The sequence below is a fragment of the Dipteris shenzhenensis genome, chromosome 27 (genome assembly GCF_047967505.1).
Source record: "Dipteris shenzhenensis isolate YYH24624 ecotype China chromosome 27, Dip_SZ_1.0, whole genome shotgun sequence".
NCBI lineage: Eukaryota > Viridiplantae > Streptophyta > Polypodiopsida > Gleicheniales > Dipteridaceae > Dipteris > Dipteris shenzhenensis.
Genome location: NC_141622.1, coordinates 6951342 through 6968358, shown reverse-complemented (window position 1 = coordinate 6968358; position 17017 = coordinate 6951342). Strand labels below are relative to the sequence as shown.

General features: G+C 44.7%; 1 protein-coding gene across 1 annotated transcript in view; it reads right to left on the bottom strand.

The window, feature by feature from the left end:
* Positions 1–17017, bottom strand: part of LOC147883803 (putative sphingolipid transporter spinster homolog 2) — a 113061-nt gene that overhangs the window by 14648 nt on the left and 81396 nt on the right. The window contains exon 12 of the mRNA XM_087398388.1: positions 10587–10663. Within this exon, the coding sequence (XP_087254514.1) occupies positions 10587–10663 (77 nt within the window). The remainder of the gene's footprint in view (positions 1–10586; positions 10664–17017) is intronic.

The following is a 17017-nucleotide window of genomic DNA, read 5'->3' as shown; positions in this document are numbered from 1 at the left end:
ACTATTGTGTTTCAAGAGTTGAAAAGACACAAGCTGTTAATAAACACCAAGAAAAGTGAGTTCTTTATGCATCAGATTCATTTTCTTGGTCATATAGTGCCAAAGGATGGAGTCAAGATGGATCCTGCAAAAGTTGAGGCCATAAGGAGTTGGCCAATTCTGAAAAATCTGCATGAAGTCAGAAGCTTCCTTGGGTTGTGTTCATACTATCGGAGGTTTATAAAGTACTTCGCAGAAATTGCTTCTCCCTTGCATGCTTTACAGAAGAAAGCTGTACTGTTTCGGTGGGGACCAAAGGAAAATGCAGCTTTTGAAGAGCTGAAGCAAAAGTTGTGTTTTGAACCCGTTATTATCTTGCCAGATCTTGCAAAACCCTTTGCTGTAACTTGTGATGCATGTGGGAACAGCATAGGAGACACTTTGATGGAGGATGGCAGAGTGGTTGCATATGAGAGTAGAGTTCTTAAAGATGCTGAATCGTACTTGCAGATATACGAGAAGGAAATGTTAGCAGTGATACATGATTTGACCACATGGAAACATTACCTTCTTGGAGCTGATTTTTATGTGCAGATAGATCATCAGTCACTTAGATATTTTCTCACGCAAAGAAAATTATTTGAAAAGCACATGAGATGGGCTAACTTCCTCTCAATGTTTCATTTTCAAATTGTACATGTGCTGGGTAACAAAAATGTCGTGGCTGATGCACTTTCCAGGAAACCACAGCCTGAAGCAGTCTCCAAGAAACCCAGTGTTTCAACAGTGAGCATTGCTTACAACAATGTGTTAGATGTGATGAAAGACCAGTATGTTAATGATGCTGATTTTTCAACTATTTACGATCAGCTTTCTGATGGTCAAAGGCATGATCACTATATGTTTAAAGAGGGTTTCATTTTGATGCATGGATGACTCTGTGTCACTGATCAGATGCGACAGAAAGTCATAATGGAAAGTCATGCTCCTCTATATGCATGACATAGGGGAATTACAGCAACAATTACAGCAGTGGAGAAATACTTTTATTGGCCATCTTTGAGGAAAGATGTGGAAGAATATGTGAGAACATGCATGGTTTGTCAGAAAGCAAAGTTTGACAGGCAGAAGGCACCTGGGTTGTTACACCCTTTGCCAATTTCGGATAGACCATGGCAAAGCATAGCTATGGATTTTGTGTTTGATCTTCCATGTACTCCTACTGGACATGATGGATTGTGGATAATAATTTGCAGGTTTAGCAAACAAGCCCACTTTGTGCCAGTAAGAAAGAAAATTACAGTAGATCAAATGGCCGAATTGTTTCTGCAGCATGTCTTCAAGTATCATGGGATGCCTGAATCCATAATCAGTGATAGAGATCCGAGGATGACCAGTCTGTTTTGGAGAGGGCTGTTTGAAAATATGGGCACTAAGCTAAATTTTTCGTCATCTTTTCACCCTCAGTCTGATGGACAATCGGAGCAGGAAAACTCTACCATCCTGGATATGTTTGAATGCTACGTCTCAGACCATAAAAGCAAATGGGAGTATTATTTGCCTTTCCTGGAATATGCTTACAATAATACGGTGTACACATCCACAGGTAAAGCACCTTTTGAAATAGTGGAAGATGCTAGGAAGATACCTCCCATTTTGCATACAAAAGAGGAAATCTTCGAAGCTGATTGTTTTGTGAAAAGCCTTGAAGAGGCTTACAAGAAGATCAAATATGCCTTGCAAAGAAGTCAGGACAAGTAGAAAAGAGCAGCAAATAAGCACCACAGGGAATTGGTATTCATAGAAGGTGATTGGGTTTTGCTGCGTTTCCAGAAGGCAAGGCTGAAAAATAAGAAAGGCAAGGAAAGGTTGTACACAAAGCTGAACATGCGTTACTATGGTCCTTTCCAGGTTTCTAAAAAGATAAACGAGGTAGCTTACAGGCTGAAGTTGCCTCCGCATTGGAAGATACATAATGTCTTTCATGTGAGCTTGTTAAAGCAATATCATGGAGATGTTCCCAAGGATTTACTTGATGAGCTACAGCCTGAAGTGGAAGAACAAGATGAACTTCTGGTCCCAAGCAAATTCTGGCACACAGAGATAGAAAGCTCAAGGGTAAAGTTATCCGTCGCTACTTGGTAAATTTTCAAAATTATCCATCACTCGATGCGAAATGGATGGAGGAAGGTGAACTGGCATATTCACATGGGATATTGTAGCTTTACCTTGATGCTTTCCCGTTAGAGCCGACTGCGGTCCGGGCTCCTACAGGTAGTTCAGCAGAGCGAGCGTCGTTCAACAGAGCGAGCGTCTGGAGCATTACCTGGTGTTCGAGAGGGGGGTAGCACCTCCACTCCCTCAGTACAGACGGGCTCACCGTGATCCATCACTTGATGCGAAATGGATGGAGGAAGGTGAACTGGCAATTCACCTGGGATATTGCAGCTTTACCTTGATGCTTTCCAGTTAGAGCCAACTGTGGTCCGGGCTCCTACAGGTAGTTCAGTAGAGCGAGCGTCTGGAGCATTACCTGGTGTTCGAGAGGGGGGTACCACCTCCACTCCCTCAGTACAGACGGGCTCACCACGATTTCATGAGGTCGCTTGATGAGACTATATGTTTCATCCGAGATACTGAGCTGACAGTATTTTTGCTGTGAGACTTCATGATATTGATGCAACTTGACTATTGATCGCCGAGGATCACATAGATTTTCAGCAGTGCATATTGATGGATGCATGCCTCTCCTAGCCATATTTTCATTGTCTCTGTATACTATAGCTGCGGCTTTCTTATATACTCTTTCATGGTATATTTCATGCTCGCTCTTGTGTTTTCGGACAGCAAATTGTGGTTTGCTGTTTCAAGAGAGGGGTATGTCACGAGAGCGTGAAATTCTAAGTACTTTAATGTACTACAAGACTGTGACAACTTTGGTTTTAAAAGTCCAAGCGTGGGCTTAATAATGTGTAATTAAACACAGCATGGGGCCTAGCACATAAGCGTAATTAATTCCTAGGCCCAAAGGCATTCCAAGAAATTAAAAGACTGGTTGATGGGAAATGATGACATGGCATTTTTAATGGGCACCCTAGAGGGCCATGTACCTTCAGTGGCCCCCCTAGAGTTCCAGGTGGATCTAGTGCCTTCTGCATGCTCCTTTGCCATTCCTGCACCTTCCTGGGCCTTCTAAACTTCACATGTGTGGTTTTCTCTCTCATCTTCTCCCTTTGTTGAGATTTTAGACTGGTTTTTCAGCCTCCTTCGGCTGAATTCCGATTTTTTTCATAACTCCTCACCCGTTTGGATTCCTCGACTTCCGTTTGGATTCCTCGAATTCCCCTCTGTCTCCCCTTCGCAGTGATATGCTTTTCCCTCCGTGCGTTTGGTAGAACGGGCAGAGCTGAGCACTTCTTTTGCTGGTCGAATTTCTCCAAGCATGGGGGAAACCGTGGCACACATCATTATTGAACATCTGTGCTAGGATCGGGGCCAGGACGTCCCGTCCATTTGCAAAGTGCTCAGTGCGCGGCCCCTGTGATCATGGACTCTCTGATTGTAGAGTCGGCATAAAGCAGCTCGCACATTCTGTGCTGTGAACAACCTACATGTGGTGGGCTTGAGGAGGGAAGACATATCTGATGGTGTCTGGGACGGACATCATAGAGGGATGTTGCATAAGTGTGCCAAACATTAGGATCCGTGAGACAGGGATAGGTGGCTTCCCCTCCGACAAGAGCCTCCAAGCATAGAATCACTTCCTTGGGAGCAAGCCTTGTGTCTCTCTCCCCGTCCTCCTCTCAACAAGGAGTCACCTCCTCGAAAGAATCGGATCACCTCATCCATCCTATGTGATAGGACAGCCCGCCTCTTACACCATGTCAAGCATGCTATCCTCTAGTTTCGTCAAGTGTCCCAAAGCCTGCTCTCATGTGAGATGAGAGCTCATCTCTCGGCACTCATCATTACACCATGGATTCTGGGGTATCTTCCCAGATGGGGAGTGGAATGTAGAGCGAGTCTTGGGACTGCAAAAGTGGCTTTTTCTAGACCTTTTTGCTTCTACAGCCTCCTAGGCCTCTCCTCTTGCAAACCTACAGCTTTCTGTTGAATTTCAACTGATCCCACGCGCTCGTTGACTGATTTTTCTCAGTTTTAGAGGACTTTCCGGCAATGAAACTTCTCCAAAACCTTCTCAATGCATTCCTCTCTGAAGCACGCTTCTTTTGATCCCAAGAACTCCCACTTCTTCGCGACAGAAGTGCTTCTTTTCGCATTTTTCAGTGAAATTCTTGCTGGTCGGCTCTTGTAAATGCTCTTTCTTCATGCCTTTGCACTCCTCTTTGGCTGAGAATGCAATTGGGCATTGGCTACTATGTCCTCTTGGTGATTGAGGACTTGGTTCGAGTTATCAGGACTTGGTGAGTTGTGATTTTGCTGCTGCAATTCCTTTTTGTCATAAGCTATTGGTTGGTCTCGTGTGCCACCTCTTTCTTGGTTCACAGGTGCCCAGGCAGTGCTACATGAGTCATTCTTTGGTTGGGTACTTTGCTGATTTTATTTTGAAGCTTTGAAAAGCTTTGTGAATGCCATCTGGAAACCACCCAAAGAGAGTGCAGCCGAGGTGCAGTGTGATTGCATCTAGACAGCCAATGGAATTGCGGTCGGAAAAGAGAATGCCTTTGGATTGAGCCTATGGGTTAAGTGCACTTATGTGATGGTGTTCTATGCTTGAAAGCCTTGTGAAGGCTCAGTGAATTGGGGCTGCATGCTCAGTTGCAAGGAAGGTCTCCTAGATGCAACTTGTAATCATTTCACTGTGAAATATAAAGAAATACCGAAAGGGGTGCCACAGTGTTTGGGGCCAATCGGGTGCACTTGTCTATGTTTGTTGAGCAAGGGCATTCTAGCCTCCATCCCTTTTTCAGTGGTTTTGTTTGTGAACAAATGGGTAAATGCCAAATGGTGATCATGCAATGGTTAAGGATTGTGATATATGCTTTGTGAGCTGTAAATAAGTGCTGAAGTGATTAAAGGTTTGGAACCCTCTAAGTGATTAGAGGCCGGTTTCAAATTTATACAATGTCTTTTCTGGAAAATCTCTCCACAACAGAAGATATAGAGAAGAGGATTATCATAAGAGAAAAACTTGAGCTGACAGGTGAAGTCCAGCATCAAGAGCAGCAACAAAACAGCAAACATCGTAGGCTTCGATAAAACTGGTGGCAGCAGTAGCAGGGACTACACAGTTCATACTCCCAGAAAGCAAAGCTGCCCAGACTAGAGGCTCCAATAGTGTTCCTTGGGGAAGTGGCATGCTTAATTCTCAAGTCTTCAAAATTGGTACATCCATGTGCAGATATCTCTCTTTCCAGCTGATCATGGGCTTCATTAAAATTTAGGTAAGCTTCATCCAGCTTCACTGCTTCCTGTCCAGCCACATCATTGTATTGGAGGTGATTTCTGGTAATCCAGATGAACCATAAAGCATGTAAGCTGATCTGGCTCCAAAGATCCTGCTTGACTTTAGTAGCATCCCCTAGCAAGATGGCTTCCAGTTCATAGGTTCTCCGAAGTGCATTTGAATAACCTTCCAACTCTCATGGCATTTGGACAAGTAACATAACGATGGAAGATATGCTCTTTGTATCCTGGGACCTGGACATCTCTTACAGTGTCCATCCCCCTTCCCAATGGCTAGACTTCTGACATTGGTCCAGGCAACTTTATGTAAAATCAATCATCTAGCACATTTGGTCAAGGACATTTAACCGTGCTAAATGTGTTCTGCCAGCAATCTCTACTGGCATTTAGTTTCCATCTGGTATTCAAGACTCTAAAGATGTCTTCAGAGCAAGGAGAAGGTGTAGGGATATGAATGAAAGCCCATCCAACTGAATTCTCTAGCAAGATTAGATTAGAGCCTCCTTTCCATTGGGTTTCCCCATTCCAGAGAGAAGTTCTTAATTAGCTCTGAATCTTGGTTTAGTAAGGCAAATTCCCTCCTAATCTCTGCCCAGGTTTTCCATCTGAAAATTGTCTTTGTCCCAAAGTTGTTCCTAGTTCTGAGAAAATCCTGATATTTAAGGGGGGGGGTTGGGGAAGATGGCAAAGACCCAAATGGAATCAAGATTCATGACCCAGAAAAAAAAATGTAGCACTTGATATCCTCTATAGATTTTCAAAAGGGGGCTTCCTCTAGATTTGTAGGGTTCAGGATTGCAAAGAGCTTAATAATTGAGGATAATGCCTCCATGTAGGAGCTCTGATTGGTCTTATGTGCTCCAGATTTCTAAGCAGCACTTGTGCCCAGTCACTGTTGGGTGTGCAGCCTGTTCAATGTCCACCACCCCTAGGCCTCCGTCTTCCTTGGGTTGAGTGCAAAAAGACCATGTGACTTTAGCTATCCTCTTATCCCCCCCCCTCCCCAAAGAAAAGACCTACCAAGTCCTGTTTTGGAGGGGGCCTAGCATGAGAGGTAGAAAATTACTATGGGGTAGATGCAATGGTTGAGGACCATTTTCCTATCAGCTAGGGAGGCTTAGAATCCCCTCCACTTGTCATGTTTTTTCTTGCACCTCTCTAGGAACCATTCCCACCTCTGCTTCATAGTGATATCAAATCCGAGGGGATACTCAACAATCTGAAAACAGTTCCCTTTGGTATTCTGTGGCACAGTTGCATCTGTGCTTGCTCCCCACCACTTAGAGTTGAATATCCTATTTTGGCATGATTGATGACTGAACCAGAGGCATAGCAAAAAGTATCCAAGCATCTTGTGGAGTGTTCCTTGGGGTGAGGTTGGTATCATCTGCATACTGCTAGTTACTGAGCTGTCTTCCCGAAGGGAGCTCTATCCCTTTTATCACCTCCTCCTCAATTTGTCTATTGAGCAGCCATCCCAAAGCATCAACAATAATAGCAAATAAGAATGGAGCCAGAGGGCAACCTTGACTAATGGATCTTTTGAGAGGGAGTGCTGAGTAGGGGTTTTACATAAGACACAAAAATAGGGCCCATGCCCATGTCCTTGGATTATAAAATCCCATTCCAATTTGTCATATGCCTTATCAAAATCTACCTTGATGAAGCATAAATCTTGACTAGTGCTTTTGGCATACTCACAACCCTCCCATATATTGATTATTGCTTCTAGCAAGTGTCTACCCTTGATGAAGCTCAGGAAGAAACCACTTGTCCATCCTATTCTGGACTCTCAAGGCTAGAGCCTTTGCCAAAATCTTGTAGCTGCAGTTAAGCATGGTGAGAGGTCTCAGTTTCTAAGTTCATCTCTGCTATCTTCCTTTGGGATTATCCCCCCATTTAAGTGGTGAGGTAATTGAGCCTCTCTTAAACTTTGTTGCAAAACTAGAAGCAGATATGGGCCTATGGCATCCCAAAAGGTTTTATAAATTCAATGGGAAGGCCGTCTTCCCCAGGACTCTTCCCATCAGCCATAACACCAACAAGCTCTTTTAGCTCCTCTAGAGTTAGAGGGGTTCCTAAATAGAAGTTGTCAAAGTTTTGAACAGTCCTTTGTCTGGCTTGTTTGCATTTCCATTTTGCTCTTTCTGCTTCTGCATTAGGTATCATTGTGGAGGAGAGAAGGTCTTGGAGGTGATTTTGGATAAGCAGCATATTCTCTTTCAAGGAGGTAACCAGCGTGGTGTCCTTTAAGAAGATGAATTTCTTCATTGCATCTTATCCTTCTGATTAACTTAAAAGTATCTTTAGTGGGTCTATCTATCTTCCCTACCCACCAATCTCTGAAATAGATCTTAGACTCATTGAGGTTGATCAGATCAATTTTTTGAGAGTTTGTTTGGCTGTGATCAGACTTCCTGTGCCCTACTGTCCCCTTGTCTGGTCACAAGCTCTAACTAAGAGGTGTTTGCATGTATTTGGACCATCCTCCTTGCTCTAATTTTGGGGCTCTGAGCCTCCTGACTTCTTTTAGAAGTTTTTGAGTTGCTTCAACTACATAGAACCATGAATCAGTTGTTGTTCTGTTCACTGAAAAGGCATTCTTCCAAACAAAACTGATTTGCATTCATTTTGGAACCGCTTGGGGTCTGCGTTAAACCATGAGGAAGCTCTTGAACCTATCCCAAAGCACATAGCAACATCACTGGCTTGTGAATTGATAGAGTAAGAGAGGAAAAAGCTGACCAGAGACCTTAATAGTGTTCATGTCCAATCTTGCCTCTCTTATGTTATCTCCTACTTGATTGTTGGTCCAAGTGAATTCCTCAGAAGGCATGGAGTCTACCAGTTGCAGTGAGGTTCTCATGTTCCCAGGCATGAAGTTCAGCTCCTCCGATTATTGATCCTTTGCCTTGCCACCTGTCTTTCTTGTCTTCCACCATGTTAAAATCACCTGGTACCACAGTCTTACCCTCTTTCAATAATGGAGTGCCAAGTAAGATTTCTACTTTGGTTCCAATAGGAGCATAGAAAGTGACTTAACCCCTATTAAAAGGCATTGAACAGCCATCCATCTCTGCTGAGTGTCTATTTTCTTTTGAATAAATTCTGCTTGAAAGTGAGAGAGGAGGCCTATGGCAGTGCCTCCTCTCCCTACCTCATGTTTTGTGTAATACCAGGTTCTCCTCCTATCTACAGCCCTCAATCTAGCCTCTAGGACTTGATTGGTAGCTTTAACTTCCTGAAGAGCTAAGAATGTAGGGGAGAAAGAATTAGCTCACAGCCAATGAGAAATCCCATCAGCCCTACCAAGATCAGCTCAAAGGCAGGAAGAAAAGGGGCTTACCATTTTACTTGCACCCCTTCTTAGCCCTCGGGTTTGGGCTGTTGACCTGAGAGCCTTCCTTAACTTGGGACTGCCTTCTCTTGTTGTGCATGGTAGCCTAAGCCTTCCCTTGTACTGTGAAATCCTAAGCATAGCATCATCCTAGCACCTTCCCAGGATACTGCAGACTTCTGTTGCCTGATTGCAAAGAGAAAGCGGAAAGTGTAGCATCTCTACCCAAACTGGGATTTTGGTGGATCTTTGCTTATCAGGGGACAGCTCTGGGTCCACTCCTTAAGATAAAGGGGCTGACTACAAATTGTCTAGAGCCCATGCTATCTGGCCTGTGCTGCCATTTTGGCCATCTCAAAGAGGAAAACATAGAATCCTTTACACAAAAGACGAACGTATGAGACTATCAACACTCTTCTGACCCAGCTCATTCTCACCCATGCCTCTAGAACTGCAGCTGGCGGACGGGTACCCAGCAAGAAACCATCAAGTGCTCGGAAGATTGCAGATTTGCAAAAATCATTTGCAATGTCAGATATTGGCCTCAGCAACATTCACCAAGAGGCTACATACAATTTCATATGCTTAGAAGAGGAAGGATGCATTATTTCTGCTTTATAAAACATGGTCTTACCGTGGCATGATAGCTAGACTTGATAATGATGATGAGTCAAATACTGTTCGCATGCGATAAACTAGCATGCACGTTTTAGTGATGATTATGTCAAACGCGTGGCCATCAGGCTGAGTATGCAGGGATCTCTGAGGGCTGCTACTGTTATGATGATTGTTTCGTCGAGGAATCGAGAGATTGTCCTTCCTCGTCTGATGTCCCTACAAGTTTCAGTTGGTACTTTCCGCCTCGACCTTGGGTTTGACCCTCTCAGGCTTTCTCATGCCCTGAGCAATTTGCTCTTTGAGGGTTTTTTCATATTTAATAGAACCCATTTTTATGGAAAAAAAATGATGATATGCAAAATTTATGGCAAGATGGATGCCCATGGTTGTTGTATCTGCAAAATTTACTACTACACTATGCGGATGGTTCATCATTACATTTTTTCTTTATGTGTGATGGTTTGTAAATTATAAACCTCACACAGAAATGTTTCCGCCAGTGGGAATGCAATCAATTCAATATGATCAAACTTTCAAGTCATTTTATCGATCAAAGTACACACAATTAAACACCACAAATAAATATGGGTTCTCTGATGACTTCAGACATTGGGCTTTTTTGCCAACATGGAGTTAGACTTTGTGTCTATGACAGACAATTGAGGATTATCAGGCATTAATCTTCCACAGAGAGTATTTTGTTTAGTTCTTTTTTCAATTCACAACTTGACTAGCACCAGCTGCCTTTATTTGTATCTTTTTGCTACATTATATGCTTTCTTTAGGATTGTTACTGGCCCTTCAAATGGTTGTCTTGTCAAATTCATACCCTTTTTACTATATAGCAGCCCTTATCCGGCCCATACTTTTGTTCTAAACAATTTTCCAAACTGGCTTTTACATACGTTCCAAAGAATGGTGGAAGTGGAAGAGATACAGAAGAATACATGGGCAATCATTCTTCTTTAGCATTATCTATTTTCTCATGGTCAGACTGATTTCATAATGATACAATGACAGATCCCACAGCAGCTCCAGTTTTGTACTGCAATCCACCTCATGGGTACCAGCAATTAATCTGAAGAGCTAGCTCAGCATTATCATTTGGGAAGGACTCCTTACACACTTCGCAAGATTAAGTCAATAGAACACACAAGAACTACGGAAAAGCATTTGGAAATTTGAGAATGCTGATAGGTAACAACCAACGTGAATTCAAACTCACCAGGTCAAAAATAGCATAACCAGCCCTGGGACCCCAATATGAATAAGCACCGAGTACAGAGTTGTAGGCTATTGATCCTGCCCAATATGTACAATCAATACATCATTCCCCTGTGTTAGCATTTAGCATAGGGACTAAAGATAGATTTCATGTTAAAAAACAACTGCTGCGAAAGACACTACATAAGAGAAACATTTTTATTTTTGAAACCACAAATAAGCATCCGAATGGAATCATCTATCTAATTAGATCTGTCGGTTTGAAACCAAATAACAGCAAATTTTGGATATGGGAATCCTTAACTTGAGTGATAGTCATCTGAAGAGGCTCAAATTTGGAAGACTCGTGACGAGCTTATAGAAACCTCATAAAATGTTCACAGTACAGTAGTAGAACAAGTAAAATGTCACATTAATGGGGACACAAAAGCTGGAAATATAGCTATATTGATTGTAATGGGAACAGAGTTAACAAAATCTGAATAATGCACCCATGTCTGCTCAATGTCACCACTCATTAAATATGGATCATCAATGAATTCACCACTTAATCTAGCTGATTGGTGCTCTTCAGGCCATCAGCCCCATTTGTCCTGCAAAAAGGACTGTTCTTCCCCATATCTAAGCTTTTCTAGAACCCTGACCTCTCACACTTTTCCTGCAAAAAGGACTGTTCTTCCCAATATCTAAGCTTGTCTAGAACCCTGGCATCCTCTCATTTTATCCAATGCCCCTATCCTCAACTTTTTCCTGCCAGCGCTAACACTTCTTCAAGCCCAGGATTTTTTACTGTCCTTTCTAATCAGTATCAGTACAAGCTGGAAACCTTAGTTATGTCAATGTTTTGTCATAGGCAAAAAGCTCCACAAGCCATTGGGACATGTGCGATGTGCAAATCAACACAATGATCACCTTAATAATTCCCAGACATACATCACTGACAACTTGAAGGGCGCTCATATGTTGAGTGTAATAATTCCCAGACATACATCACTGACAACTTGTTACCTTATCACACGACGACCACCTGTCAACAGGCGTTGACCACATGACAACATCTGTTGACCACATGTTGACCATGTGCCAACACAAGTTAGCCACGCGATCACACGGGTTCATCTAGGAGTACTATCCGAGGCTGTCAACCACAGATCGACACATGTCAACCACAGGTCAACCAAGAGTATCATGTCCAAAGTGATCTCATCAAGAGCTGCGCACATGGAGAGTGAGCTTAGCACATGGAGCAGTCAGGAGTATTTATATTTACACAGTGGTTCAGTGATACAGTGGTGCAGTGGTGCGGTGATCCAGCTCACCTGCACATGGAGAATTTACACCATCAGGCTGGCGAGTCAGGGAGTCAGGAAGTCGCCGTAGCCATCAAGAGAGCCAGCGGCGCAACAGCTATCCTCAACAGCTAAGGAGATAAGAGGATGACCAATGGGAAGAAACAGGGAGATTCTCAGCGAAGAAGGGACCCTCCAAGGTAGGGGATGAGGATGAAGGAGAAGGGAGAGAGAGGAAAAGGCATTCGGCATTCGGCACTGGAGCGAAAGAGAGGGGAGTGAGGAGAGATAGAGGCTCGAGCTACAAGCTCGCCAAGGAGAGAATGTGGAGAGACTTGTGTGTACCCTCTGTCTACTATGGGGATAGACCTGTGTATTCTTGTGACTTGCGACTTGTGACCTGGGGACACGTCCAGTGATATGTACTTTGGCCAACTCGGTCACTTTCTCATCTCTCTTGTCTCTTCCCGATATGGGGATTGTTCACCAGTGTAGGATTTTCTTATTTTGCTTATGTTGTGGAGTTCACCGGTGATTGTCATTTAGCATAGTGCACTCGTACGTCGTCGTTACGTCGTCGTTCACTGCAGTATAGCATACGACACTCGCACACTACTGCACGGTGCACTCTGCGCAATCCATTGCATTAGAGCATTGCAAAACTCATGCTTCTCACGCCAGTGGCCTTTGGCCTCCGGTAACACCTCCGGAAGGATAGGAACCCCTCCCCTCAAACAGTTTATGGCGATCACGGTGGGACACTGCTGGTATTGAGTAGCACGAGTGAAGTGGTGATCTAGGGTCCTAGAGAGAGGTCTTATGCCGAGTAGTTCTAAAACATTTGAAGGAGCTAGTGAGAGAACTAGGAGGTACTTGAGGAGAGTGGAGAAAAGACTTCCGGCAGACCAAACTAGGTACAAGAAACATTATGTGCGATGTAAGTTTGCGAAGTCCTCAACTCGAGCACAAAGTGAGCCCATTGGAGCAGTAGCCAGAGCAAGTAACTTCATCGACACTCTCATTGACTTGGATCAACAGGAACCTTGGTGGTCTGATCCGGACTCCGGAGAAGAAGAAGTGCAAAGCGGAGAACAGGTGAAAGAAGAGGGTACTAAGGACGAGGGCTCCTCAAGGACTCATCAAGGTCAAGGCAGCCCCTCTCCTCCTGCAACGATGTCTTCATCAACCACCTCTTCTACCGGAGTGGTGACTCCATCTACTCCCGCCTCGACCTCTTGTGGACAAGCTGCTACCTCATCTGTTATGCATAGCTCTGGGCTCCTAGCTAATCCTTCTTCTACATCTATCCCATTGGGGGATACTTTTGCTCCGGCCATGCCTTTACCTGCCATGATGGTTTCATCTCCCTTTCCATCCACACCGGTGTTGCCTTTTCCACCACCTCCTTCCTTCCCTTCTGCCTACTCATCCATGACTTCAACTCCGTCCCTCTCTTTCCCAAATGCTCTCCCATCCTCTTTCACCTCCACATCTTCCATGTTCTCACCCTTTCCCTCTGCAACACCGAGACCCCCCACTTACGCACTACCATCTGGGTACACTTCCTCTATGACTACATCAGTAGTGACTTCCCCATTGTGGTCCTCCACAGGAAGAGTTGTCGGGGTGGTCTCCTCCTTGGGAACACCAACACTCATTACAGCCCCATCGGGACTCCCTTCAACTCTTGCATCTTCTCCAACCTCTCGGGTGGGGATGGCCGTTCTCAGTCCTCCATACAGAGCTAGACTTCTTGAGCTACTCAACAAGGTTCACGTGAAGACTCAAAAGTTCAAAGGCCACCTCCATGAGGATGCGGAAGCTCATGTGAGGAAGTTCCTCACAGCATGTAGAGCTAAAGGTGTGGAGAATGAGCATGCGTTCCTTCACATCTTTCCCTCGTCATTGGAGGATGCCGCGGATGTATGGTACAGTCAATTTCCTCCGGACCACTTCCAAGACGTGGACAGACCTAAGGGAGGAATTCTTACGTACTTTCAAGTTGGAAAAATTCGAACACATGATTTTATCCACTGACACCATGAAGCCTGGAGAAAGCATCTCTGAGATGTACACAAGGATGAGGGTCTTGGCGGCAAAGATGTCTGTGCCACCTAATGATGCTGTCATGAAGGGATGATTTTTGAAAGCATTACCCCCTTCCATTGCTATAAGGTTGGTGGATAAACTCCCTGAACATGCCTCACTTCAAGACTTCCTAAAAGAAGCTGTCAAGATGGAACGGTCACAGTTAAGCTTTGCCTCATCAACGAATACGACCACCCAACTCCCAAGAGAGGAGGGATCATCCGCATGGCAGCAACTCAAGAAGGAGTTAGAAGAAATCAAAGAAGGCTTGAAAGATAGAATACAGGTGGATGGCCAATCGTCCTTTGAGGCCCAAATTCGAAGTGGCCTTTGGTGCACAGAATGCAAGGGTTCTAACCATGGTTACTGGGAGTTCCCCTCCAAGCGAAAGGTACCTACTTCTACCTCATTTCGTACATTTTGTGAGATCCATGGACATGATGCCTCTGAGTGTAGGTACCTCAAAGGATTAAGGAAGCTTCTTCCAGAGTATACCTCGGGGGAACCTCTAGTTGCTGCAGTCAACAGAACGGTACCCATAACTTCTGGCCCAGCAGAAGAATCTCCTGCTCCCCCTCTTGCACGAACATCTGAGCCACCTCCTCCTCCTGTCATGCCACCTCCATTGCTTCCGACTTCCCCTTTGCTCCAAGCTCCTGCCCCCAATTCAATTGGTTCCCCTTATTTCTATCCTCAGCCATGCACCTCCCAAGAGGTCGACACAAGGGATCTACTCCGAGTGAGCCAACACCAGAGACATTACCGGCTCAGCATGGGTCTACACCGGACCACTTCTCTGCCTACGCTGCCCTCACTTGTGAACAAAGTCCCAAGCTCACCGTGGAGATCCATGGAGTGGAGCTGAAGGACGTCTTCCTCGATGGTGGGGCGACTGTGAACATTATGCCGAAAGGTACACTCTAAAAACTAGGGTTGAAGTTGACAAGTAATGTTCACTTTCAGGTACGCATGGCTGATCAACGCAGAGTAAAACCAATGGGTGCAGTCAAAGGTGTTCACATGAAGATTGGCGGAGTAACTTTTCTCTCTAATTTTGTTGTCCTTGATATGACCGAAAATGAACAAACTTACCCTCTACTTCTTGGTAGGCCATGGTTGCGGTCTTCAAAAGCCATTCAGGATTGGTCAACTGATGAAGTTCGATTGCCCCTCGAATCGACATCCCTCGAAGTAGATATGGTCACAGAGCAGGCAAGGCACATACCAATAGAGCTAGGAGAGGAGGATTTTGAAGAACAAGTTGGAGCCGAAGAGGAGCATTGGGCATGTGGGGACTGGCCCAGGGGTGGTGACCAAGATATCAATGAGGAGACAACCCTAGAAGGATTTGAAAGTTTGACCTACTTGTTGGATCGGGCTGATCAAGAAGACGAGGAAGCTGTCATTTTGAATTGGATGGGAGCCCTGGGCTCCTTAGCGGTCAACATGGTGGAACTATGCCAACAAGAAGATCAAGAAGAACACCTACTTGCAGTATCAGAAATCAACCCAGAACGACAGGGTCTGGCTGAACTAGTTTACGAAAGGATGCCCTTTGGACTTTGCAATAGTCCACACATGTATAAGAGAATGGTCACTAGGGGTACTACAGTGGACACCACTGATCGTACTGAGGACAAGGATGGTACTGCAGTAAACATTGAGGATCGTCCAGTGGCCGACATGGAGGACATTGGTCAAAATGATGCTGACAATACTATAGGATACAATGAAGGATCTACTGTAGACGAGGCTGGTACTGCACAACCCACCAATGGTACTCCAGAGTACAATCACGGTATTATGGTGCACAACCATGGTACTGCTGAGTGCAATGATGGTCATACAGAAGACAGAAACACTAATGAAGACGAGACTGATGGTGATAGTGATTTAGAAGAAAGTGACATAGACATTGCTGAACTTGAGGAGAATCACCACCAACAGCTTGAGGTCTTGGGCGGGCCCAGGGTGCATACCGGATACAGAGGTGAGGAGGCATTTGAAGTTAGCCACTTGGGTCTGGGAACATGACTATCTTCTAGCTGCAGTCACCGACCTTTTTAAAGAATTTGTGGATGTCTTTGCTTGGTCCTACAAGGATCTGAAGGGGGTGCCTGCTGATTTCATGGAGCATAGCATCGACTTATATCCAGATGCAGACCCTGTGATTAAAGGTCCATACCGCATGAATCCCAAATACGGCAAGGCAGTCCAAACAGATATACAGAAAATGGAGCAAGCAGGATTAATCTACCCAGTGGATTACTCCGATTGGGTCAGCGGAATTGTCATTGTACCCAAAAGAGAGACAGGCAAACTTAGAATATGTGTTGACTATCGGAGTTTGAATGCTGCAACACGACGTGATGGGTTCCCCCTTCCCTTCACAGATAGAGTGTTGGAGACAGTGGCAGGACATGCTTTATACTCATTCATGGATGGATATAGCGGGTACAACCAAGTCCGAGTGAAAGAACAGGATCAGCCCAAGACTACCTTTGTCACTCAATGGGGAACATACGCCTACCGAATGATGCCCTTTGGACTTTGTAATGCCCCGGCAACCTTTCAACGACTTGTAACCAAACTCTTTCAAGAGAATATCGGCAAGTTTCTTGAGGTATTTCTAGATGACTTCTCTGTTTTTAATGGTAAATCGGCCTCCCATCTTGATCCGGCCATACAAAATGATCATCTACATAAGTTGAGATGGGTCTTTGATAAGTGCAGAGAAGTGCACTTGTGTTTGAACCCTGACAAATGTTTCTTTCTCGCACTCCGAGGTGTTCTCCTTGGTCATATTATTTCTACTGAAGGCATGACCACGGATCCCGCAAAGGTAGAGGTGATCATATCATTGCCCATCCCTCGTACACCCAAAGAGGTGAAGTCCTTCTTAGGGCATGTAGGATATTACCGAAGGTTCATACGTTTCTACGCCGACATTGCTATTGCACTGACAGAACTCCTACATCAAGACCGATCTTTTGTTTGGGCCACCCCACAACAACTAGCCTTTGATGATCTGAAGCATCACCTCGTGAAGGCCCCC